Source organism: Lathyrus oleraceus, chromosome 7 (assembly GCF_024323335.1).
Source record: "Lathyrus oleraceus cultivar Zhongwan6 chromosome 7, CAAS_Psat_ZW6_1.0, whole genome shotgun sequence".
Classification (NCBI taxonomy): Eukaryota; Viridiplantae; Streptophyta; class Magnoliopsida; order Fabales; family Fabaceae; genus Lathyrus; species Lathyrus oleraceus.
The window spans coordinates 353,988,670-354,016,664 of NC_066585.1; the positions used below are offsets into that span (position 1 = coordinate 353,988,670).

Sequence of the window (27,995 nt, forward strand, 5' to 3'; positions counted from 1 at the left end):
CTAGTGATCCAACCTAGCTCTCATAACTTGTTGTTCCTTTTGCAGTTCCTCTAGAGTTTTCAATACCAGAGGGGCGAAACCATAGTTAGATTGCTCCCACTGAGTCAGAGCATCAGCGCTGGCCTTTGCAGCTTCCTCTGCAGCAATGCATGCTGCTTTTTTAGCTTCGGCTTTAGCTTTTGCCTCAGCTTCAGCAGCAACCGCAGCTTCAACAACAGCCTTCTCTTCAGCTTCTCTAATTCGTTGCTCTTCTTCCAGGTGAGCTTTCTCTTCTGCTTCCTTTTTGACCTTTTCCTCAGCCTCTCTGACCAAGCGAGTCTGTAGCCTTACTCCAACATCTCTAAAAAAGTCATTGCTAACTTGTTCAGAGAGGCCTTTCAGTTTGAAGGCTTCATAGGTCATCCATCTGATCACTCGGTTCCAGTGGATCCTCACTGCAGAGGGATCATCATTGATGTCATAGTTGACAAATAGAGACTTGATCTTCTCCACTGAAGACTCTGCAAATAAAGTGATTGCTTCTTCTAAGGTGGGGAAGGTAGGTCCAGGTTCAGAGTTGAGGGATGGGGATGATGGTGGTGTTTGGTTGGTGTCAGCGGGAGTGTGAGTAGGGATGATGATGTCCTCAGAGATTGGTATGGTGGGAATATCAGAGGGTTGTGGTGTTGTTTGTGCAGGTGGTGTTGTGGGTTGTTGTTCAGAGGGTGGAGTTGCTGGTTGTTCAGAAGGTGGTGTTTGTGGTTGTTCAGATGGAGGTGGATTTTGTTTTTCAGGGGGTGGAGAGGTGGCTTCTGGTTCAGGTTGTGGTGGTTGTTGTGAGGCAAGAGCATGCACTTAAAGTTGGGCTAGTATGGGGGATTGGGGGTCAGAGGGTTCGGTGTTTAATGAGAGAATGTAGTATGGTGGGGATAAAGGTGTAGAGGAAGACGGTGAGGTGGTTTCGTTCAGCATTTCTTCTTTAGAAACGGGTAAGGTAGTGGTTGCGAGATTGAATTTTAGAGAGTGTGGGTTAGAAGGTTTGGTGGTGGAAGGTGGTGTTTCTGATTGGGTGTAGAAGTGAGTGGTTTGGGGAAGAGAAGAAGCAAGTCACTTTAATTTAATAGAGCGAGAAGGAGGAAAATACTTACTTGGAGAATCAGCTAGAGGGACTGGAGGTCTTGACCCAGAAGTTTCTCCCAATTTAGCCTTCTTGGCCTTCTTTGACTTTTCAGTGGGCTCTCACATTCTTTTCATGAAGTTTGGTGGATGCTCAGGCAGCCAATCCACAGAGAACTCAGAAATATCAACCCCATGGCTTGCAAGGTCGTACAAATAGTGTGCCACCACTTCTTGAGGATCAATTATGGAGAAGAGGTAGAGATTGTTGGGAATCTTCCTCTGATCCTTGAGTTCTTCCCAGGATGTGTCTAGAGTGGGTTTAGCTCTAACTTGCTCAATCACCCCCATACTCTTCAGATTACGAGCATTCAGAGGTCTTCCAATGTCAACTGTGACATCCTCCATCAGATTGTGATGGATCAGGTGATCCACCAACCCACTCTCGATCAGAACATCAGAGATGAGTCTTCCCATAGGAATGTAGGTTATGGGCTTCATATTGTTTCTAGTATCCTTGACATAATCTCTGAGATACTTGAAGAGCAGCGTTGGCAAGTTCAGTTTTAGCCCTTTGTGAATGCAGTAGAGGATGCACTTCTGATCCGTATTGATGTATTGAAGGCAGGGCATTGATGGATGGTGCCCAGGATGATCTTCAGTCAGACTCGGAGGTTCTGGTGAAGTTCCTTGTTCTTGGAGTGTTTACCTCCAGCGTTCTGTTGGAAGATAGTTGAGGCAATTTCCTGGGATGTGTACTTTTCCCTAGGGTTGATGTTGTAGATTCTTCTTCCCCCCGTCTTCTCCATGTTCAGAAGGGAGATGATGGATTTCTCAGTGATTACCATCTTGACCCCCAGAACGTATGAGACGATGTAGCGGTCATCTGTGTCTATGAAATGCCAGAACTCCTTTACCAGATAAGTGTACACAGGGCCATAGAGTCTCTGGAAGTAGGTTTCCCATCCTTGCATTCTTAGTTCCTCGGTGAGGTCCATGCCATTGCGCTTCATGTTGTCAAATTCTACTAGTGATTCGCACAACACTTCAAGCTTGTCAAAGGGAGTGGCAAGATGAATATGAGGTTCACGGTCTAGAATGTGAGGTTCTTTGTAGATTGGGGTAGAAATGACACCAGTAGTAGAAGTTGTTTATTGAGAAGAAATGGGCGTTTGATCAGTTGATTCTATCTGTTGAGAATAGTTGTAGACGGATTATTGTTGAGCATCCATGAAGAACTTTGATGAACTTTATTTGAAGTGTGAAGAAATTTGCTGAAGATGATGAAGAACTGATGAAGATGATGCACTTGATAGAGAAGAGGGTTTGTGTAGGGCGTGAGTGTAAAAGTGTGAGATTGTGATAACTGAAAAATATAAATACACAGAGAGATGCATGCAAAACGACAATGTTAGAGGCAGTTGAGAAGTTATTAAATTAATGATGCACATTAACCAAGTTGACACGCTTAGGGGAGACATGATTACAGCCCATGATGGACGTCTAATCCCAAGTCAGCACACTGCTCGAAGAGATCTCAAGGGTTTGTCTCTTGATTTCTGCTAGACAGCTGTCTAGAAGATCCAAAGTCAGACGCATGATGCCCCATGTGTTGATCTATCTGATCTTCAGGAATACCTAGGGATTGGATCCTGAGGATTTCTGATTCAGATGACTCCTAACTGGTAGAAGTATCAGAGTCAGATCCAGATACCAGATGTTTATTTCAGAGCCTTATTTTTTTGCTATTTCAGAGAAGCACATTTGGTTTATTCTGGGAAAATTTCGATTTTTAAATGTTTCAGAATGAATGAGAGTTTGTCTTCAGTGAGGGGTTTAGTGAAAATATCAGCCCATTGATGGTATGTATCAATAAATTGTAAGGATATTACCCCTTTATGAACATAGTCTCTGATAAAATGATGTTTTATTTCTATGAGCTTAGCTCTGGAATGCAAGATAGGGTTCTTACTTAAACATATGGCAACAATATTATCACAGAAGATAGGAATGTTACTCTCAAAGATCTGAAGGTCTTCTAGTTGATTTTTCATCTAGAGCATCTGAGTAATGCAAAGTGAAGCTGATATATATTCTGCTTCTGCAATAGACAGAGCGATGGTTGACTGTCTTTTGCTGGCCCACGATATGAGATTGTTTCCCAAGAACTGACAGTTCCCAGATGTACTTTTACGTTCCATTCCGTCCCCTGCATAATCTGCATTACAATAACTAGAGAGCCTATACTCTGATGATTTCTCATACATCAGGCCAAGGTTAGGGATTCCTTTCAGATACCTTAGGATTCTTTTAACAACTGTTAAATGAGATTCCCTAGGATCTAATTGGAATATGGAACAAAGACATACACTAAAAAGAATGTCAGGGCGTGTAGCTGTCAGATAGAGAAGAGAGCATATCATACCACGATAGAGCTTTTGACAAACCTTCTGGCTAACTTCTTCTTTCTCCAGAATGCAGGTTGGATGCATGGGTGTCTTGGCAGGTTTGCATTCTGCCATTTCAAATTTCTTCAGAATGTCTTTTATGTGTTTATTTTGATATACATAAGTACCTTATGAAGCTTGATTGATTTGAATTCCCAGAAAGAACTTTAGTTCTTGCATTAAGCTTATTTCAAATTCTACCTGCATCAGCTAAGAGAATTCTTGACACACAGAGGGGTTAGTTGCACCAAAAATAATGTCATCAACATATATCTGGCATATCATGAGATAATTTCTAATGTTTTTACAGAAGAGTGTAGAGTCGACCTTTCCTCTAATAAAGTTATGTTCCAGGAGAAAGTTGCTTAGTCTTTTTCTACCAAGCTCTAGGAGCTTGTTTTAGACCATACAATGACTTTTTCAGTTTAAAAACATGTTCTGGACATTTAGAATTTTCAAAACCTAGAGGTTGATGAACATACACTTCTTCTGATATATAACCATTAAGAAATGCGCTCTTTACATCCATATGATATAATTTGATGGAATGATTTACAATGAAGGAAACAAGTAAACGAATGGATTCTATCCTGGCGACTGGAGCAAAGGTTTCATTATAGTCAATGCCTTCTTGTTGACTGTAACCTTGTGCCACCAGTCGTGCTTTGTTTCTGACTACTTCTCCTTTTTCATTTAGTTTGTTTCTGAATACCCATCTTGTTCCAATAATATGAGTTCCTTTAGGCTTTGGGACAAGATCCCAGGCGTCATTCTTTGAGAATTGATCCAATTCTTCTTTCATTGCCAGAACCCAGTCATTGTCTTGAAGTGCTTCATCACAGAAAGTAGGCTCGACCAGAGATACTAATCTCAGAGGAGTTTCTTCAGATACTTTAAATGTGGACCTGGTTCTAACAGGTTCATCCTTGTTTCCCAGAATCAAATCTTAAGAGATGTTAGGGAGATTTCTTGATCTTTTCTGGGTAGTTGAGATTTCAGTTGCATCTGGACTTTGTTTCTCAGTTTCTTCTTATGCTTTAGTCTTTTCGTCAGAGCCTGCAAGAGTTATCTCCAAATCTGCAAGTTTCTCAACTAGCTTTGACTTTTCAGGGTCAAGCTTATCATCAAATATAACATGTATTGATTCTTCCACAATTTTGGTTTCTGTGTTGTATACTCTGTAGACTTTAGAGCATTCTGAGTATCCTAACATAATACCTTTTTGTGCTTTTGAATCAAACTTGTTCAAATGTTCTTTAGTATTAAGAATAAAACATGAGCGTCCAAAAGGATGGAAGTAAGAAATGTTGGGTTTTCTTCCCTTACACAGTTCATAGGGAGTCTTCTCCAGAATAGGTCTTATAGAGATTCTTTTCTGAATATAACATGTTGTATTTACTGCTTCAGCCCAAAAGTGCTTAGCCACATTTGTTTCATTGATCATGGTTCTGGCCATTTCTTGGAGTGTCCTATTCTTCCTCTCTACAACTCCATTTTGTTGTGGAGTTCTAGGGCAGGAGAAATCATGGGATATTCCATTAGAGTCAAACAGTTCTTCAAAGAACTTATTTTCGAATTCACCACCATGATCACTTCTGACTCTGATAATTTTAGAGTCAAGTTTGTTTTTCACTTTAGAACAGAAGCTAGTGAATATAGAGTGAGACTCACTCTTGTGCTTTAGGAATTTTACCCATGTCCAGCGACTAAAATCCTCAACAATGACTAGTCCATACTTCTTTCCATTGACCGACGTTGTCTTAACAGGCCCAAAAAGGTCATTGTGAAGAAGTTCCAGAGGCTTAGAGGTGGAAAGAACATTTTTATTTTTAAAAGATGTTTTAGAAAATTTTCCTTTCTGACATGCCTCACACAGAGCATCTGAAGAAAACTTCAGCTTAGGTAGACCTCTGACTAACTTGAGTTTATTTAGCTGAGAGAGTTTTCTCATGCTAATGTGGCCCAAGCGTCTATGCCATACCCATTGCTCTTCGTGAAAAGACATCAAACATTTTACATTTTGATCTTTTAGATCTGAAAGATTTATTTTGTAAATGTTGTTTTTCCTCTCTCCAGTGAATAGAACTATTCCATTATTCTGATTAATTGCTTTACATGTTTTTTGATTGAAGATTATATCATAATCGTTATCACTTAATTGGCTTATTAATAACAGGTTATACATTAATCCTTCTACGTAGAGAACATCAGATATAGAGGGAAGAGATCCATTACCAATAGTTCGGGAGCCTCTGATTCTACCTTTCTGATTTCCTCCGAAACCTCCGAAGCCAACATCTTTAAGTTCCGGGATTTGGAACATATGCTTTCTTCCCGTCATGTGTTGCGAGCATCCAGAGTCCAGGTACCATGACTGGTGTCTTAACTCTGCTGCATAAGATATCTGCAACATAAACAATCTTATCCTTTGGTACCCAAAATCTTTTGGGTCCTTTGTGATTAGTTTTCCCAGAGTTTCTTAGAACTTTGAGTTTTCTAGCCTTAGTAAAATGTTGTGTTTGTGCATGCGTGTAGTGATAAGAGAAAGGAGATTTGGGTTTGTCATCTGTAGAAGATTTATCTTCACTAGTATCATACCTTATTCCTCTTTTATTGTTCTGACTGACTCCATTTTACTCTTCTAGTTAAAAGGGATAACTCTTCTTCATCGTCAGAGTCTTCTTTTTCAGAGTTGTCATTGTCTTCCTCTTCAGCTTGGAAGGCTTTGTTCCTTTTTGATTTGTGTCTCTCAGATCTGGACTTTAGTGCTGCAGATTTGTTCTTTCTTTGAGGCTCATCTTCCTCAAGCTCTATCTCGTGACTTCTGAGGGAGCTAACTAGTTCTTCAAGGCTAATGTTGTTCAGATCCTTTGACAGTTTTAATGCGGTGATCATGGGTCTCCACTTCTTTGGTAAGCTTATGACGATCTTTTTGACATGATCTGCAGTTGTGTAGCCTTTGTCCAAAACCTTGAGTCCTGCAATTAAAGTTTGAAATCTAGAAAACATTACCTCTATAGCTTTATCATCCTCCATCTTGAAAGCTTCGTACTTCTGAATTAGACCCAGAGCCTTTGTCTCTTTGACTTGTGAATTTCCTTCGTGAGTCATCCTCCGGGAGTCAAGTATTTCTTTAGATGTTTCCCTGTTGGTGATCTTTTCATATTCATTGTAGGAAATGGCATTCAACAGTATTGTTCTGGCTTTGTGATGGTTTTTGAAGTCACGCTTATGATCATCTGTCATCTTGTTTCTGGAAATGGCAACGCCAGCGTCAGATACGGGAGGTATGTAGCCAATAGTAACTATGTCCCACAGATCATCATCGTAGTCCAGAAAGAAACTTTCGATTCTATCTTTCCAGTAATCAAATTTTTCTCCATCAAAGATTGGAGGTTTAGCATTGTAACTATCTCTTTCATTGGTGTTGGCCATAATGTTTTTCTCACGCTGGATCTCTCTACACTGTTAAGTGTTTGATTAGAAATCAATAACAAAGCCGAAGCTCTGATACCAATTCAAGGTAGAGAAAAACAAGAAAGGGGGGTTTGAATTATTTTTAGAAAATAAAACTTTTTGGAATTTAGACACACACAGAAACAAATAAATTAAGCACAAAATTTTATACTGGTTCGCTTGAAATTCAAAGCTACTCCAGTTCACCCGGCCAAGGTGATTTTGCCATCAAAAAGGACTTAATCCACTAATATTGAAAGATTACAAGAAAAATCGTCTAAGAGAATAAAGATCTCTTAGCCCTCTCAAGTTTACAGACTTAACAAGTCACTTGAGGAAATTTCTTAGCAATATAGTATGATTACAGTAATGATTGGTGCTTCTAAAATAAGCAGAAATTACACAATGTAAGAGTAAAGAATTATTTCACACGTTAGAGCAACAACTCGTGTGAGAGAATGAATAATAAATATAGTGGAGGTATTGTATTCTCGTGAGTTCCAGGTGAGTTATTTGAGAAGTGTTCCATCCTTTATATAGGAGTGATGAGAGGACCGTTGAAGTATGTTAATGTCAGAATCTTGGGCAATGATGGATGATTAATGTCATTAATTTCTGTGTTCTTTCCAAAACAATTTTGGGGCGCCATAAACTTCTTCCTGAATTAGATTCTTTCCATAAGTGGGTTCCTTCATAGCTAAGTATTCTGAATTAGATAGATCGAACTTCAGAGTCTATATTCAAAAGGGTATCATCAGATAGATGCTTGTTGTTGATTGTCTTCAGAGCTTCCTTTCACTTGATTTCATCACAGCGTAAGTCTTCAGATTCTAGAGTCATTCTTCCATTTCAGAGTGTCTGATGTCTTTTGTTTAGTTTGCGTTGCGTTGATCAGAGTCAGAGCTTCTGCTTGTGTATCTTCTAATTGGTATCTTAGACTTTGATTTTGTATTTGATGAGTGTCTATCTGACTGTTTTGATTAGAGTCCTGCATACTTAGAAAGATTTCGTTAGGGTACCATTTTTTTTGTTTCATCCTTTGTTATCATCAAAATCTTAGAGATACATTGTAGAACTAAATTTGTTCTTACAATCTCCCCCCTTTTGATGATGACAAAACAAGTCAGAGTGATGATGAAGCAGTAAATAACATCTCAAAATCAGATAAGAACAAGGGACTCCCCCCGAGTTAAATCATCAGATTTCTCAGAAGTTCTTACCAGACCTTCCTTGTGTGGTAGTTGGTCTGTACCTTAGCTGTTGTCCTGCATAACTTTAGTTTTCATAAATCATTAAGATATTAATGTTCATAGTGCATTAAGAGGTTTAGATATGTATTTTCATCAGAGCTGTTATAGTTCTCCCCCTGTTTGTCAGACTCAAAAATACGTAGAAAGTAAAGCAAGAAACAAATATTCATATATAAGAGAGAAAGTTGGTACATATAAGAAGCAATGAAGGCATATATCAGAAAGCATAAGGAAAACATTAGAAGAAAACAACAACAAAATAGCCTAAGTGCCTAAGGGTTTAGAGGCGGAGGCATCCTTTGGAGCAATTGAGTCAGCAGGTTCTAAATATTGTTGTCGACGGAGTCCTGGTGATCCAACCTAGCTCTCATAACTTGTTGTTCCTTTTGAAGTTCCTCTAGAGTTTTCTATACCAAAGGGGCGAAACCAGAGTTAGATTGCACCCCCCTGAGTCAGAGCATCAGCGCTGGCCTTTACAACTTCCTCTGCAGCAATGCGTGCTGCTTTTTCAGCTTCGACTTTAGCTTTTGCCTCAGCTTCAACAATAACCACAACTTCAACAACAACCTTCTCTTCAGCTTCTCTGATTCGTTTCTCTTCTTCCAAACGAGCTTTCTCTTTTGCTTCCTTTCTGGCCTTTTCCTCAGCCTCTCTGACCAAGCGAGTCTGTAGCCTTACTCCAGCATCTCTGACAAAGTCGTTGCGGACTTGTTCATAGAGGCCTTTCAGTTTGAAGGCTTCATAGGTCATCCATCTGATCACTCGGTTCAAGTGGATCCTCACTGCAGAGGGAACACCACTGATGTCATAGTTGACAGACAGAGACTTGATCTTCTCCACTGAAGACTCTGCAAATAAAGTGATTTCTTCTTCTAAGGTGGGGAAGGTAGGTTCAGGTTCAAAGTTGGGGGATGGGGATGATGGTGGTGTTTGGTTGGTGTCAGCGGGAGTGTGAGTAGGGATGATGATGGCCTCAAATATTGGTATGGTGGGAATATCAGAGGGTGGTGGTGTTGTTTGTGCAGGTGGTGTTGTGGGTTGTTGTTCAGAGGGTGGAGTTGCTGGTTGTTCAGAAGGTGGTGTTTGTGGTTGTTCAAATGGAGGTGGATTTTGTTGTTCAGGGGGTGGAGAGGTGGCTTCTGGTTCAGGTTTGTAAGAACAAAAATTGTTCTACAACAGACTCCATGATTTTGATGATAACAAAGGATGAAACCAAAAATGGCACCCTAACGAAAAGTTTCTAAGTGTGCAGGGTTCTAAAGAAAGAAGAAATAAATCTGATGATGTCATCAGATGCAAAACAAGATCAGATGCAAAATTATCAAGTATCAGAAGCATCTAAAGTGGAATCTCGTTTCAAGAAGCTCTGACTCTGGACAAAAACTGCAAAGTATCAGAAGCATCTGAACATGAAGTAAAGTCTAGAAGCTCTGATTCTGAACAAATGCCTTCTGTAAATTCTGAAGTTATCAGCGCCATCTGAACTTTCAAGAGATAACATCAGAAGCCAGTTTCTCCAGATACACAAAGACTCTAATCAGAATTGTTAATCATGATGAAGTAACGTTTAAGCCAAGTTAAAGTTCTGCAAATGGATTTCCTCAATTAGAAAGAGACGTTAATCTCCACTTCCAAGAGAGAAGATACTAATTGTGGTAAGTAGTCACTTCTAAGAGAAAAAGTCTACTGCAGAAGCTATTAATGGAATGGCGTAACTACATCTCAATATCCAACAGATTCAACGCTACTTCAACTCTACTTCAACTCCTATAAATAGAGAAGAAATCAACATTCAGAAAACAAGAAATCACTAGCCAAAACTATACTGAAATTATATCACGCTCAAGAAAAATCATCTTTGTTCTTCAAAGAATTTCACTAAGCTTTTGCTTATCAAGTGAAAAATTTGTTCTTAAGTTTGTAATATTTGCTTTCTTAGAAGCACTCTAGATTACACATCCTGTATCTAATTTTTTATTTGATTTCCTCAAGTGACTCTTTGTAGTCTGTAGACTTGAGAGGACTAAGAGATTTTCTTCTCTCTTAGGGGTTGTTTGTAATCTTTCAAGATTAGTGGATTAAGTCCTTGTTGAAGGCGAAATCACCTTGGCCGGGTGGACTGGAGTAGCTTTGTGTTATAAGCGAACCAGTATAAAATCATTGTGTGATTTCATTTTGCAAAAGCGCTTATTTTTTTCAAACAATTCAAACCCCCCTTTCTTGTTTTTCTCACCTTCAATTGGTATCAGAGCTCCGGCTCTGTTATTGATTTTCAAATCAAACACTTAACCGTGTAGAGAGATCCAGTGCGAGAAAAACAAATGGCCCACTCAAATGAGAAAGATTCTTACAATGCCAAGCCTCCTGTTTTTGATGGAGAAAAGTTTGATTACTGGAAAGATAGAATCGAAAGTTTCTTTCTGGGTTATGATGCTGACCTCTGGGACATTGTCACAGATGGATACAAACCTCCAACCTTAAATGGAGCTGAAGTTCCCAGAAGCAAAATGTCAGAAGATCAGAAACGTGAGTTCAAAAATCATCACAAGGCCAGAACAATACTTCTAAATGCTATATCATACAACGAATACGAAAAGATCACCAACAGAGAGACGGCTAAAGATATACTTGACTCTCTGAAGATGACCCATGAAGGAAACTCCCAAGTCAAGGAGACGAAGGCTCTGGCGTTGATCCAGAAATATGAAGCCTTCAAGATGGAAGATGACGAAGCTATAGAAGCTATGTTTTCCAGATTCCAAACTCTTATTGCAGGTCTTAAAGTGCTAGACAAAGGATACACGACTGCAGATCATGTTAAGAAGATAGTCAGAAGTCTGCCAAAGAAATGGAGACCAATGGTTACTGCTCTGAAGTTATCAAAGGATCTGAACAATATCAGCCTTGAAGAACTTGTTAGTTCTCTCAGAAGCCATGAGATAGAACTAGAGGAGGATGAGCCTCAGAAAAGGAACAAGTCAGTGGCGCTGAAGTCCAGACCTGAAAGACGGAAGTCAGACAGAACCAAAGCTCTCCAGGCAGAAACTGCAGATACTGACGACTCTGAACCTGAAGACTCTGATGATGAAGAAGAACTGTCCTTACTAACCAGAAGAGTTAAGCAACTCTGGAAAAGAAGGAACAACAACAACTTCAGAAGATCAAGACCCAGAGGGGATAGATCAGAGTCAACTTCAAAAGGTAAACCTAATAAAGATATTACCTGTTTTGAATGTAAAGAAACAGGTCATTATAGAAATGAATGCCCCAAGCTGAAGAAAGATAACTCTAAGAAAGAAAGCTTCAAGAAAAATGCCTTCAGAACAAAGAAGGGATTAATGGCCACCTGGGACGATAGTGAATCCGAATCATCAGAATCTGACTCTGATGAACAGGCCAACGTAGCTCTTATGGCTACCACATCCAGCAGCTCAGATGAAGAATCTGAAGAGGTATTTTCTGAACTTTCTAGATCTGACTTAGAATCATGTTTATCAGAAACTCTTACCTCTCTTCAGAAATTAAAACAAAAAGTTAAAAACATTAAAGGTCTTCTTAAAGCAAAATCTGAAGAGTGTAGTAAACTTGAGACAACAATTCTAACAAGAGATGATACAATCACATCTTTAACGTTAGAAAGAGATGAAGCTAAAACGAAAAGCTTAGAATTAGAAGAAGTGTTGTCTCAAGCACCACAAACTTCAAATGAAATTATTTATAAGTATGAAGAAGCCTTTCAACAATTTCTGAAGAATGGGATAAATAGGAGTATTATGGCATCCATGATTTATGGAGTAGGTCAGAATAATAAAAGGGGAATTGGGTATGATTCTGATTCTGATAAAACTTCTACCAGTAACCTAATTAAATCGCCTTTTTCATACCACTACACACACACACAAGAACACAAATTTAAAAATGCTAGAAGACCCAAAGTTGTAAGAAACTCTGGGAAAACTAATCTGAAAGGACCCAAGAGATTCTGGGTACCGAAAGATAAGATTATCTATGTTGCAGATATCCTATGCAGCAAAGTTCAGACACCAGTCATGGTACCTGGACTCTGGATGCTCGCGACATATGACGGGAAGAAAGTCTATGTTCCAAAGCCTGGAACTTAAAGACGCTGGCTTCGTAGGCTTTGGAGGAGATCAGAAAGGAAGGATCAGAGGCTCCGGAACTATTGGTAATGGTACTCTTCCCTCTATATCTGATGTTCTTTATGTTGAAGGATTAATGCATAACTTGTTATCCATAAGTCAATTAAGTGATAACGGTTATGATGTAATCTTTAATCAAAAAACGTGTAAAGCCATTAGTCAGAACGATGGCTCTGTCCTTTTCACAGGTAAGAGGAAAAACAACATTTATAAAATAAATCTTTCTGATTTAAAAGATCAAAATGTTAAATGTTTAATGTCAGTTCACAAAGAGCAATGGGTATGGCATAGACGCTTAGGCCACATTAGCATGAGAAAACTTTCTCAGCTAACTAAACTTGAGTTAGTCAGAGGCTTACCTAAACTGAAGTTTTCTTCAGATGCTCTGTGTGAAGCTTGTCAGAAAGGAAAGTTTTCAAAAACATCTTTTAAAAAAAAAATGTTGTTTCTACCTCCAAGCCTCTGGAGCTTCTTCACATTGACTTATTTGGTCCTGTGAAAACAGCATCAGTCAATGGAAAGAAGTATGGACTAGTAATCGTTGATGATTACAGCCGCTGGACATGGGTAAAATTCCTAAAGCACAAGAGTGAGTCTCACTCTGTATTCACCAGTTTCTGTTCTAAAGTGCAAAAAGAATTTGACTCTAAAATTGTTAGAGTCAGAAGTGATCATGGTGGAGAATTTGAAAATAAAGATTTTGAAGAATTATTTGATTCTAATGGAATATCCCATGATTTCTCCTGCCCTAGAACTCCACAACAAAATGGAGTTGTAGAGAGGAAGAATAGGACACTCCAAGAAATGGCCAGAACCATGATCAATGAAACAAATGTAGCAAAGCACTTTTGGGCAGAAGCTGTAAATACAGCGTGTTATATTCAGAATAGAATCTCTATTAGACCTATTCTGGATAAGACTCCCTATGAACTGTGTAAGGGAAGAAAACCCAACATTTCATATTTTCATCCTTTTGGATGCATTTGCTTTATATTAAATACTAAAGAACATCTGAACAAGTTTGATTCCAAAGCACAGAAAGGTATTATGTTAGGATACTCAGAACGCTCTAAAGGCTACAGAGTATACAACACAGAAACCAAAATTGTGGAGGAATCAATTCATGTTAGATTTGATGATAAGCTTGACCCTGAAAAGTCAAAGCTAGTTGAAAAGTTTGCAGATTTAGAGATCACTCTGGTAGAATCTGAGAAAACTCCAGAAGCAACTGTCACTCCAGACTCTGAAGAAATTAAATCTCCAGAAATTCCAAGGAAAGTCAAGAGTCGTAGCAACGTATCTGAAGATTTGATTTTGGGAAACAAAGATGAACCTGTTAGAACCAGATCTACCTTCAGAACTTCTGAAGATATTCCTCTGGGACTAGTGTCTCTGATTGAGCCTACGTCATGTGATGAAGCTCTTCAAGACAACGATTGGGTGGCAGCTATGCAAGAAGAGTTAGATCAATTCTCCAAGAATGATGTCTGGGATCTCGTTCCTAAACCCAGAGGCACTCATGTCATTGGAACCAGATGGGTTTTCAGAAACAAACTGAACGAGAAAGGAGAAGTTGTCAGAAACAAAGCACGACTGGTAGCTCAAGGTTATAGTCAACAAGAAGGTATTGATTATAATGAAACTTTTGCTCCAGTCGCGAGGTTAGAATCTATTCGTCTTCTTGTATCTTTTGCTATTAATCATTCTATCAAATTATACCAAATGGATGTCAAGAGTGCATTTCTAAATGGTTATATTTCAGAAGAAGTGTATGTAAATCAACCTCCAGGTTTTGAAAATTCAAACTTTCCAGAACATGTTTTCAAACTTAAAAAATCTTTATATGGACTTAAACAAGCTCCCAGAGCTTGGTATGAACGTCTGAGCAATTTTCTTCTGGAACAAAATTTTATCAGAGGGAAAGTTGATTCTACACTCTTCTGTAAAAATCATAAAAATGATCTCATGATATGCCAAATTTATGTTGATGACATTATTTTTGGTTCTGCTAATATCTCTGTTTGCCAAGAATTTTCTAAGTTAATGCAGGCAGAATTTGAAATGAGTTTAATGCAAGAATTAAAGTTCTTTCTGGGAATTCAAATTAATCAAACTCCAGAAGTCACGTACATTCATCAAAGCAAGTACATTAAAGACGTTCTGAAGAAGTTTGATATGTCTGAATGCAACTCTGCAAAAACTCCTATGCACCCAACTTGCATTCTGGAGAAGGAAGAGGTAAGCAACAAGGTTTGTCAGAAGCTCTATCGAGGTATGATAGGCTCTCTTCTCTATCTGACTGCTACTCGTCCTGATATTCTCTTTAGTGTCTGTCTTTGTGCCAGATTCCAATCAGATCCTAGAGAATCTCATTTAACAGCTGTTAAGAGAATTCTTAAGTATCTGAAAGGAACTCCTAACTTGGGCCTGATGTATGAGAAAACATCAGAGTATAGGCTTTCTGGTTATTGTGATGCAGATTATGCAGGAGATAGAATAGAACGAAAAAGCACATCTGGAAATTGCCAGCTTCTGGGAAACAATCTAATCTCCTGGGCTAGCAAAAGACAGTCAACTATCGCTCTATCAACTGCAGAAGCAGAATACATCTCAGCATCACTGTGCACAACTCAGATGCTCTGGATGAAACATCAGCTAGAAGATCTACAAATCTTTGAGAGTAACATTCCTATCTTTTGTGATAATACTGCTGCTATTTGTTTGAGTAAGAATCCCATTCTACATTCCAGAGCCAAACACATAGAAATAAAACATCATTTTATTAGAGACTATGTTCAGAAAGGGATAGTAACGCTGAAGTTCATTGATACAGAACATCAATGGGCAGATATCTTTACTAAGCCTCTAGCTGAAGATAGATTTCTTTTCATCTTAGAAAATCTGAACATTAAAAATTGTCCTGAGTAAAATTTGGCTCTGAACATGTAAAATGAGACTCTGATAAAAACAAATACACTTCTGCCTCTGACTCTGATACTTCTACCAAGTTAAGAAGATATCTGAGTTAGAAATCTTCAGAAATCCTTTGGTATTCCTGAAGATCAGATACATCAACACGTGGGGAACATGCGTCTAACCCTAGAACTTCTAGACAGCTGTCAAAAGAAATCAAAGGTCAGAACGCTTGAAATCTCCTCGAGCAGTGTGCTTACTGTTGGGATTAGACATTCATTTATTAGCTATAATCATTTTTCCCCCCTAGCGTGCAAATCTTGTGTTCTGTTCCAACGCAATTAAATGTGTCGTTTTGCATGTGTTTTTACTTAGGTATATAAACACTTTTCTCACATTTCACACACTTATCACTTTCACTCACTCTTAAACCCTAAACCCTCTCTCGAAGTTTTCTCTGCAACTCCATCAGTTCTTCATCTTCTTCATCAATTTTCTTCATGAATCCTCAAGAGCAAGAAGTTTTTAACTTCTCCCAACAAATGGAAGCCGCTTCTAATCCCCAAACCTCAAACACTCAAACACCCATGGTTATAGACGTCACCACGACCCCAGTTTACAAAGAACCTCACATTTTGGAACGCGAACAACACATAAACCTTTCAACTCCCTTTGAAGGTTTAGATGTACTGTGTGAATCGCTGGTGGATTTTGAGAACTTAAGAAGAAACGGTGTTGATCTTACTGAAGATCTTCACAAGCAAGGTTGGGAAACCTACTTCAACAGATTGTATGGTCCAATCTATCCTCTTCTGGTGAAGGAATTCTGGAGATGTGCAGATGCTGATGACCAGTTCATTGTCTCGTTTGTTCTGGGTGTGAAGATTGTCATCACTGAAGCATCAATTGCTTCCTTGCTAAACATGGAGAAAGCTGGAGGTAAAAGGATTTACAATATTCCTCCAAGGTCCAAGCGCATCACAGAAGTCATTAACCCTACAATCTTCAAAGCAAACGCTGAGGGAAATCCCTCTAAGAACAAGGAGCTTCATCAGAACCTCCGAGTTTGGCTGAAGATTATTCTGGGAACAATCCATCATCGTCCAGCCTCCAACTCTTCAGATTACATAAATGCTGATCAGAAATGCATCCTCTACTGTATTCAGAAGGGTATCCCGATCAACCTCCCTGTTCTCCTCTTCAGATATCTGAGGGATTCAGTCAGAGAAACCAGGAATAACATGAAGCCCAGATCCTACATTCCTCTGGGTAGATTGCTCTCTGACATCTTCATTGAGCATGGGCTGGTAGATGCTCTGGAGAAGACCAGATGTATGGATGATCTGGCAATTGACGTTGGAAAGCCTCTGAATGCCAAAAATCTGAGGAGTATGGGAATCATCAAAGACATCAGAGTCAAGCCCACTATGGATGTGACCTGGGAAGCTCTGAAGGATCAGAGGAAGATGCCTCATGGCCTTGAAAGGTTCTTCAAGAATGAACCCAGAGATGCCATTGCTATCTACCTTCAGGATCGTCTGGATGAAGGCATTGATATTTCTGATTTCCGCCTTGAAGACTGTCTGGACTCTGTAGAAGATTTGGTCAGATACAAAAGAGGTCTTTCTGAGAAGAAGATAGCTGAGGAAGCAAGGAAGGCAAAGAAAGCCAGACTTGGAGAAACCTCTGGCACCAAAGCTTCAGCACCTCTGAATGTCTCTTCTGGTAAGTCTATTCCTCCTGTCTCTTCTGAATCTATAATGGCTTCCTCTAACCCTCTCTCCTCTCAACCAATATTTACAACCTCTGAAATCCCTCCTTCAACCATCAGAACCTCTCAACCTCCACCTGTTCTAAAAATTGCTCGTAATTTCACAACAACCTCTGACCCTAATCAACTATATCACCACAGCTCTTCCTCATCCTCTGAATATGAATCACCCCCTTACCTTTCCCCTTCTTCTGACCAAGAGTTATCTGATCAAGAGTCCTCTGACCAAGAACACTCTGACCCAAACTCCCCAACCATAGCAACACTCTATGCCCATAGACTTGCTTCACAACGAACACAAACCACAGAACCTGAAATAACTTCACCACTCCAAACTTCACTTCCACCACAACAAACAACAACCTTACCCTCTGAAACTCAACCATCTGATCCCCACACCTCTTATATCACTCCACCAATCCTTCCCGCTGTCCCAGAACCAGAATCTGAACCCTTAGATGTAAACCCACTCTATGCTTCATCCCCAGATTCTGAACTTCAAGCAGAATCTGAACCTCAACAAACTGAACCTCAACCTCTAAATCTCAGCCCTCAAAACTCTCCACCTCATTCACCTGAACCTGAACCTGAACTTACCATACCTACCCTTGAGGAGGCCATTATACAGGTTGCAGAAGCTTCAGTCCAGAAGATCAAGTCTCTGGCTAAAAACTCTGAAGTTAGTGATGATCCTAAATCTGTTAGGACACACTGGAACAGAGTCATTAGTTGGATGACCTCTGAGTCTTATAGGCTGAAGAGTATCTCTGAACAAGTCAGAAATGGCTACATCAGAGACTCTGAGGAAAGACTCCAAGAGAGACTGGCTAGAGAAGCTGAGGCTAAGAGATTAGAGGAAGAAAGGTTGGCCAGGGAAGCAGAAGAAGCCAAGAGGTTGGAAGAAGAACGCCTGGCAAAGGAAGCAGAACTTCTAAGGATTCAGGAAGCTGAAGCCAAGGCTCAGGCAGATGCAGAAGCCCAAGCTGCTGCTGAAGCTGAAGCTCAGCAGGCTCTGATTCAGGGGGAGTCTTCCTCTGCGATCCCTCTGATTCTTAACACTCTGAAAGAGATAAAGCAAGATCAGCAAGAGATCAAGAAAGATCAGAATGAGCTTCGTGCCAGGATGGACAAGCAAGATGCTCTGAATGAAAACATCCAGAACATGTTTGCCATGTTGCTTCAGAGACTTCCTCAACCTCCAAACCCTTAGGCACTTAGGATTTATTTTGTTTGCTTGCCTAGTCTTTTTGCTTCTGTCTTCTTGTTAGCTCTGATATTCTTCTTTGCTTCTGATGTTTTTGACTGTTGTTTGCCTTTGTGCTGTTTAATGATATGTTTTTCTCTTTATTACTCTTTTTATTTTTTATGCCTTTTTGATTATGCCAAAAAGGGGGAGAAATTATTAAATAGCTCTGATGAAAATTATGTCTAAAACCTTGAGCATTCTGCAACAATTATAGAAATAGCTCTGATATAAATAGCTCTGATTAAATAATAGCTCTGATTAAATAACTCTAACATTAAAATTAAGAAATTGCAGAAAGTTTTCAGAAATCTCATTGCTTGGAAAGCTCTGGTAAGAACTTCTGAACTCCCTAGTACTAACTCAGGGGGAGCTTTTGTCTATCTGATCTAATATCTTTCATGTTTCATCTGATAATTTTATTTGTTTTGTCATCATCAAAAAGGGGGAGATTGTAAGAACAAAAATTGTTCTACAACAGACTCCATGATTTTGATGATAACAAAGGATGAAACCAAAAATGGCACCCTAACGAAAAGTTTCTAAGTGTGCAGGGTTCTAAAGAAAGAAGAAATAAATCTGATGATGTCATCAGATGCAAAACAAGATCAGATGCAAAATTATCAAGTATCAGAAGCATCTAAAGTGGAATCTCGTTTCAAGAAGCTCTGACTCTGGACAAAAACTGCAAAGTATCAGAAGCATCTGAACATGAAGTAAAGTCTAGAAGCTCTGATTCTGAACAAATGCCTTCTGTAAATTCTGAAGTTATCAGCGTCATCTGAACTTTCAAGAGATAACATCAGAAGCCAGTTTCTCCAGATACACAAAGACTCTAATCAGAATTGTTAATCATGATGAAGTAACATTTAAGCCAAGTTAAAGTTCTGCAAATGGATTTCCTCAATTAGAAAGAGACGTTAATCTCCACTTCCAAGAGAGAAGATACTAATTGTGGTAAGTAGTCACTTCTAAGAGAAAAAGTCTACTGCAGAAGCTATTAATGGAATGGCGTAACTACATCTCAATATCCAACAGATTCAACGCTACTTCAACTCTACTTCAACTCCTATAAATAGAGAAGAAATCAACATTCAGAAAACAAGAAATCACTAGCCAAAACTATACTGAAATTATATCACGCTCAAGAAAAATCATCTTTGTTCTTCAAAGAATTTCACTAAGCTTTTGCTTATCAAGTGAAAAATTTGTTCTTAAGTTTGTAATATTTGCTTTCTTAGAAGCACTCTAGATTACACATCCTGTATCTAATTTTTTATTTGATTTCCTCAAGTGACTCTTTGTAGTCTGTAGACTTGAGAGGACTAAGAGATTTTCTTCTCTCTTAGGGGTTGTTTGTAATCTTTCAAGATTAGTGGATTAAGTCCTTGTTGAAGGCGAAATCACCTTGGCCGGGTGGACTGGAGTAGCTTTGTGTTATAAGCGAACCAGTATAAAATCATTGTGTGATTTCATTTTGCAAAAGCGCTTATTTTTTTCAAACAATTCAAACCCCCCCTTTCTTGTTTTTCTCACCTTCAAGGTTGTGGTGGTTGTTGTGAGGCAAGAGCACGCTCCTGAAGTTGGGCTAGTGTGGGGGATTGGGGGTCAGAAGGTTCGGTGTCTGATGAGAGAATGTAGTATGGTGGGGATGAAGGTGTAGAGGAAGACGGTGAGGTGGTTTTGTTCACCATTTCTGCTTCAGAAACGGGTAAGGTAGTGGTTGCGAGATTGAATTTTAGAGAAGGTGGGTTAGGGTTTGGTGGTGGAGGGTGGTGTTTCTGATTGGGTGTAGATGGGAGTGGTTTGGGGAAGAGAAGAAGCAAGTGGCTTTAATTTAACAGAGCGAGAAGGAGGCAGAGACTTACTTGGAGAATCAACTAGAGGGACTGGAGGTCTGACCCAGAAGTTTCTCCCAATTTATCCTTCTTGGCTTTCTTTGAATTTTCAGAGGGCTCTCGCATTCTCTTCATGAAGTTTGGTGGATGCTCAGTGGTAAGGCGTGTACCATACCAAGGAGGTCCCGAGTTTGAACCTCATTGGTGGCATATTTTAATTTATCAAAGAATTAATTAATGTTAATTGATTGATCAAATGAATCAATCGATTGAATGGAGATTTCTCACAAAATTTAACTAAACCAATCGATTTCTCATAAAATTTCGCTAAACCAATCCATTGAATGGGAGGACCAATAGGAACCAATCGATTGGTTCTTCAATTTTCTTCAAAAATTCATCTGTTAACTCCATTTATTCCAATAGATTAACACCAATCCTAACTCCCAAAATATATATTATTTCCCCCCTAAAGGCTAATCTATCTAAGAACTCACCTTGAAGATGAATATGGTGAAATAGAGATGAAGTTGGTGATGATGATGATAAAGATGAGATGATGTTGGTGAAGATGATAATCCTCCATGGTTTTTTTTCTTCTTTTTCCTCCAAGCTCTTCTTTCCTCTTTCTCTCTTCTCCTCTCTTCTCTTTTTTTCTTGTTCTTATCTCTTCCCTTTCTTTTTCTTTCTGATATCTCTCCTTCTCTCTTACCTACTAACTCTCTTTTCCTTCATTCTTATCCACTTCTTCTTTTCCTTTCTACACCACACAAATATATAACATATAATTAATATATATTATAATATTAGGTAGTAATATAAAATATCTCAATTGATATTTTATCTTCTAGTACCAATTGACCAATTATTAATGTTACCAAAAATGTCCTCTCTTGTACTTATTAATATTGGTTTGTCTCTTTTATTAATGATTAATCTCTTCAGAGTTTACTGGTTACTTTATTGGTCCAAACTGACAATACTTAGAGCACATATGAGCTCAAATTGTTACAACTGATAATAGTTAGAGTACATAGGAACTCAATTGGTCTCAACTGACAACTAATTGAGCATTTAAGAGAATATGGAATATTACACTTGGTGAGCACTAAGCCTTATGGAATTATTCCATGTTATTTACAAGGCAAGGTTAAAGCTGTTAAGAAAAGCCCCAGACTCCCATACTTAACAAAGAGTTTCTCCCTCTCAACATGACCAGGGGCACAAATAATCACATAAGTATCAATCCTTCTCTTCTTTTGCTGAGAAGGGAGTTCCTCGCCAAGGCTAAATCCTTCTTCATAGCCGAGCTTTTGGTACCAATCACATAGTTTTTCTTCCATTTTCACCTCTGCGGGGGACAAAGGGCTTAGCCTAGAGTGATAAGAAGAAAGAGGCTGGCGAAAATGAGCTATAAACTAGTACTTAAAAAACCGCTTTTTCAAGAGCGGGCGTGTACTACTAGGTCCGAAGATAACACAAAAGTAAGATGAGCCCCAAAAGTGTCAGGTTTCACCAGTACGAAACGTTAAAAAAAATCACACCAATAAGTGGTGAAAGGGATGTACCAAGGCACTTAAGGGCGAAGGGAGACCAATCCCTGATCCCGGGTATCATCTTGATAAGTACAAACCACGAAAAAAAAGACTAAAAAAAATCTCCAAAGAAGGTTTCCAAAACTTATGCTCTACAAAGAGTTAAAACACCTTCATATAAGCCCAAGCTCCGAGATGAAGTTGTGAGGGGGACAAATGGCTTAGCCTAGAGTGATAAGAAGAAAGAGGCTGGCGAAAATGAGCTATAGACTAGTACTTAAAAAACCGCTTTTGCAAGAGCGGGCGTGCACTACTGGGTACGAAGATAACACAAAGTAAGATGAGCCTCAAAAGTGTCAGGTTTCACCAGCACAAAACGTTAAAAAAATCACACCAATAAGTGGTGAAAGAGATGTACCAAGGCACTTAGAGGCGAAGGGAGACCAATCCCTGATCCGGGGTATCATCTTGATAAGTACAGACCATGAAAAAAAGACTGAAAAAAATCTCCAAAGAGGGTTTCCAGAACTTATGCTCTACAAAGAGTTAAAACACCTTCATATAAGCCCAAGCTCCGAGATGAAGCTGTGAGGGGGACAAAGGGCTTAGCCTAGAGTGATAAGAAGAAAGAGGCTGGCGAAAATGAGCTATAGACTAGTACTTAAAAAACCATTTTTGCAAGAGCGGGCGTGTACTACTGGGTCCAAAGATAACACAAAAGTAAGATGAGCCCCAAAAGTGTCAGGTTTCACCAGCACAAAACATTAAAAAAAATCACACCAATAAGTGGTGAAAGGGATGTACCAAGGCACTTAGGGGTGAAGGGAGACCAATTTCTGATCTCGGGTATCATCTTGATAAGTACAGACCACGAAAAAAAGACTAAAAAAAACCTCCAAAGAAGGTTTCCAGAACTTATGCTCTACAAAGAGTTAAAACCCCTTCATATAAGCCCAAGCTCCAAGATGAAGCTTTGAGGGGGAAACTTTCAAGCGACCTATCACAACCACTTCGAAATCAGATAAGGGTAAACTACCCCTAACTCAGTGAAAACAAATTCATACAGAGGAATTTAATAACCCTTAAAAGAGCTACATATCCTCTCCCCAATAGCTACAGGGAATAATCAACCAATTCGAGGGATTACCGACCTTAATGTCAGCTTTTAATACAACCTCGATTGTATTCCTGACGGGGGAAGTCCCAACCACTTCAACGGCCACCCAATTATACCTAATGGAATTAGCCGATTTTACTAGTTGGAGTCCCTTTCAGCCTAACACATCATCTTTATAATGATCATCAAGGATGATTCAAGACACAACATCAGACTATACCTAAAACTCCAAGTGACGGACAATTTCAACATTTATAGGATCATGAGCAGTCACTCCCCAATATGTTTTAACAAAACAACTGTCATGTTCCCTCTTTTGACAAAAAACTTCTATTTCTTCCTTGGTTAAGACAGGGGGACACATCGGCTTTTCCACGAGATTTTAACCCATATCAGGTTTCTCTAGAAATAAAGTCTCTGAAGATTCCCAAGAATGAGCCTCGTATGAAAGAGATTCTCCAGACGACCCTTCCATTTCAGAATCATCACTCAAGAGGACGACTTCCGATTTGAAATTCCCACAGTTAGAAGGGACGAAATTTGAATAAGAACCCATTCCCTTTTTTTAAGATGAAAAAACATTACCCTCTAAATCACTCTCAACGGATATAGGGTTATCCTTCATAGTAGCAAAAATATAATAAAATACAGGAATGAAAAGTTGAAGGGAAGAAAGGTACCTCAAAATGCAAGGTACCTTTTGAACAAAAAGAAGATGAAAAGATTCAAGGAGACAAGGGAAACTCAATCTAAAAGAGGGCAAAAAGCCCCCTCCCCCCTCCTCTCTCTCTCTCTCTCTCTCTCTCTCTCTCTATATATATATATATATATATATATATATATATATATATATATATATATATATATATATATATATATATATATATATATATATATATATATATATGTGTGTGTGTGTGTGTGTTGTGTGTGTGTGTGTGTGTGTGAAGGAGAAGAACGATCCAAAACGCAACGGAATTTAAAAATTCTCCTTTAGTGATCCTTACGAATGGGCATGATCAGTGATAGAATCGTTACCTCTTGTGGCGATTGAAAACTTTGATGCAGATCTACTTAAGTATACCGTACCTTACGATGTTCTACAATTCACTTAAGTACACCGTACCTTACGGTGTTCCTTAGTTACTCTATCTCTCATCAATCCGTCATTTTGTGTGTGACCATGTAGGTTTTCGTGACATTGGCAATTATATTAAATCATGCATTTAACATAATAAACAGTGAGCGGTATCTAGCAACACATCACTGCTACCCAAGACACGAAAATGTCATATGATCTGACAAATCCTTTTGTGATAATACTTATGTGTACAATTACCCTTTTGCCCTTATGTCTATATTGAACATAAGGCATAGACCGTGTCATTCTTGTCCAGTTCAATATTGGGCCCGTAGACATTTATCCTATTATGCAGGATGAGAAAATTCCATCTAGGTCACTCATGTCCCTCAGCATGCTTCGTGGAGTACCCATCAACTGTCTTTTTGGTCATCCTGTTACAAACAACGTTTGATCAACAATAAGGCACTCGACTCTACATCTAGGGTCCATAGTGGTTTTAGGTCGAAGGGTGGTATACACCATTATCACCACGAAAATAACTTATGACACTTTGCATAACATTCTATATAGTATTCTCATAGCGGGTCAATCCAGTATAAATATTACTCTTAATATTCATACCTATGTTTAATACTTGATAACTCCTTATCCATGATCCATGAGATGTGATCATCAGTCTGTATACATAATAGTATTAATGCTTTAATGTTATCCCATTTCACAATAAAGCTCGAATACGGATACTTTAAGAATAATGTCCTTATGTTTAATGGGATCTCATGATTAAGTCACACTTGATACATTAAACGGACTAGCTATTCTAGGGACTTTATTAAACAAACATAATAAAGAAAAAGCCTTTTATTATTAATAAATAATTTGATATAAGTACCAAAAGTATTGGCCTCTAGGGCTTACACCAACAATCTCCCACTAGCACTAGAGCCAATCAGGCATACCCCTAATGGCCATAAATCTAGTATGGCCATCATGCTTCTGCCGCGCAAGAGGCTTTGTCAGTGGGTCAACAATATTGTCAAGTGTAGGTACTCTGCATATTTTCACATCTCCTCTATCTATTATCTCTCGAATGAGGTGATAACGCCTAAGTATGTGTTTGGATCGTTGGTCAGATCTAGACTCCTTAGCTTGTGCGATATCACTATTGCTATCACAATAGAGACCAATGGGATCCATAATGCTAGGAACTATGCCAAGTTCACTAATGAACTTTTTGATCCAAACAGCTTCCTTTGCTGCACTTGAGGCAGCAGTATACTCGGCCTCGGTTGTAGAATCAGTAACTGTATCTTGCTTTGAACTTTTCCAGCTCACAACGCCACCGTTTAAGCAAAACACATAACCAGATTGCGATCTAAAGTCATCCTTATCTGTTTGGAAGCTAGCATCGGTGTATCCAATTACAACAAGCTCTTCCTGACCTCCATATATCAAGAATGAGTCCTTATTCCTTCTCATATACTTAAGGATATTCCTGACAACTACCCAATGAGCATCACCGGGATCAGTTTGGTACCTACTCGTTGCACTTAAAGCATACGAGACATCTAGTCGAGTACATAACATGGCATACATGATAGATCCTATTGCCGATGCATATGGAATATTATTCATGTGATCCCTTTCTTCCTTAGTTGAAGGGGATTGTGTTTTTGATAGACACAAGCCATGTTACATAGGTATGAAACCTTTCTTAGAATCATGCATATTAAAGTGTCTCATCACTTTATCTATGTATGTACTCTGACTTAGGCCAAGCAGTTTTTGTGATCTATCTCTATAGATCCTGATTCCCAATATATAGGCTGCTTCATCCAGGTCCTTCATAGAAAATCATTTCCCCAACCAAGACTTTACTTGTTGCAGGATAGGGACATCGTTTCCAATGAGTAATATGTCATCTACATATAATATCAGGAAAATGATCATGCTCCCACTAACCTTCTTGTAGACACAAGGCTCATCTCCGTTCTTGATGAATCCATATTGTTTTACTGTTTCATCAAAACGAAGATTCCAGCTTCTGGAAGCTTGCTTCAATCCATATATTGATCTTTGTAACTTACATATCTTTTGGGCTTCGTCTGGTATGTTAAATCCTTCAGGTTGTGTCATGTACACATCCTCAAGAAGATTCCTATTAAGGAAAGCAGTTTTGACATCCATATGCCATATTTCATAATCATGATATGCATCGATAACAAGTGAAATCCGAACAGATTTAAGCATTGCAACTGGTGAAAAGGTTTTATCATAGTCAACCCCGTGAATTTGTTTATATCCTTTTGCAACTAGTCTTGACTTATAAGTATATACCTTACCATCCATGCCAGTCTTCTTTTTGAATACCCACTTGCATCCTATAGTGTTAACTCCTACAGGAGGCTCTACCAAGGTCCAAACTTGGTTTGTGTACATGGAATCCATTTCAGATTTCATGGCTTCTAGCCACTTCTTAGACTCAGGACCAATTATGGCCTCTTGGTAGGTCACAAGCTCATCTTGATCCATGAGTAATATATCACCTTGATCAGTTATGAGATATCCATATCTCTCAGGTAGGTGACGTATCCTGATTGACCTACGTTGGTCTTGTTCTACTTGAACAGGTTGCTCTTCCACAACTACTTGTGTTTCCTACTCTAATTCCTCCATAGGTGTATCAATGCTTTATGATTCTTGAATCCCTTCAAGCTCTACTTTCCTCCCACTGATTCCTTTAGAAATAAAATCCTTTTCTAGGAAAACTCCAGTTCGAGCGACAAACACTTTACCCTCAGAAGCATTGTAGAAGTAATACCCTCTTGTTTCTTTAGGATACCCCACAAATAAGCATTTGTCAGATTTGGGCTCAAGCTTAGTTGAAATTTGTCATTTCACATAAACTTCGCAACCCCAAATCTTCATGTAAGACATATGTGGTTTCTTACCACTCCATATCTCATATGGTGTCTTCTCAACCTTTTCAGATGGAACACGGTTAAGTGTGTAAGCTGCTGTCAATAGTGCATGTTCCAAAAGGAGTTTGGAAGATCGGCATGACTCATCATGGATCAGACCATGTCTAACAAGGTTCAATTTCTTCTCTCAGATACACCATTCCATTGGGGTGTTCCAGGAGGAGTAAGTTGGGGTAGGATCCCACACTCTTTCAGATGGTCATCAAACTCTAGGCTTAAATACTCACCACCTCGATCTGATCGAAGAGTTTTAATATTCTTACCTAGTTGGTTTTGTACTTCATTCTTGAATTCCTTGAACTTTTCAAAGGACTCTGATTTGTGTTTCATTAAATACACATAACCGTATCTAATGAAATCATCAGTAAATGTGATGAAGTACTGAAAACCTCCTCTGGCTGGTATGTTCAGTGGTCCACATACATCAGTATGTATGAGGGCCAAAAGATCATTAGCTCTTTCACCTTTTCTTGTGAATGGAGACTTTATCATCTTTCCAATTAAACAAGATCTGCATGTGATCAGTCTCCAATCCTCCTTGTTTTCTGACACTCATTCGACACCTTTGTAAGAAGTCGGTAACACATTAGTCCACTTATTTTATTATTTTGTTTAGTTATTTATATGTTTGGTATTGTTATCTCCATTTAATGAGTACATATTCTATGCATCATCATACTCCATTTTATGTCCTTTTATGGTAGTTCTTTTGGTTTCAGGTGTAAACAAGTGTACCAGAGGGATAGACAAGCAAAACAGGCGTTCTGGGCCCGTCGGGAGAAGAAAAATGGACTTACAGTAGCCCTGACACGGCCACCCATGTTGGCCAACACGGGCTGTGTTAGGAGAAAGGGCATGGAAGAGGAAAATAGGGAGCTGACACGGGTGCCCGTGTTAGCATCCCTGAGCAGGCGTGTCAAGGCCTTGTACCTCAGAAGCCAACACGGCCTGGCGTGTTTCCTGACACGGCCAGTGTTGACCTGGGTACTTGATTTTCTAATTTTATGTGTTTTTTGGCACAACTTATCCCGGAGGGCAGTTTGGACTTTTACGCGAGAAAAATTGTCATCAGGAACTATTTACAGGAGATTTGAATATGGAGAAA

The 27,995-nt window shown here is 39.0% G+C and overlaps 1 protein-coding gene across 1 annotated transcript; it reads right to left on the reverse strand.

The window, feature by feature from the left end:
• LOC127103819 (eukaryotic translation initiation factor 4 gamma-like) lies at positions 1 to 27,711 on the reverse strand. Its single transcript, XM_051041062.1, has 3 exons — positions 27,688 to 27,711; positions 8,692 to 9,418; positions 1 to 833 (listed from the first exon to the last, which is right to left on the reverse strand). The coding sequence occupies exons 1-3, from the start codon at positions 27,709 to 27,711 to the stop codon at positions 1 to 3; spliced, it is 1,584 nt and encodes a 527-aa protein (XP_050897019.1).
• Between the last annotated feature and the right edge of the window lie 284 nt (positions 27,712 to 27,995).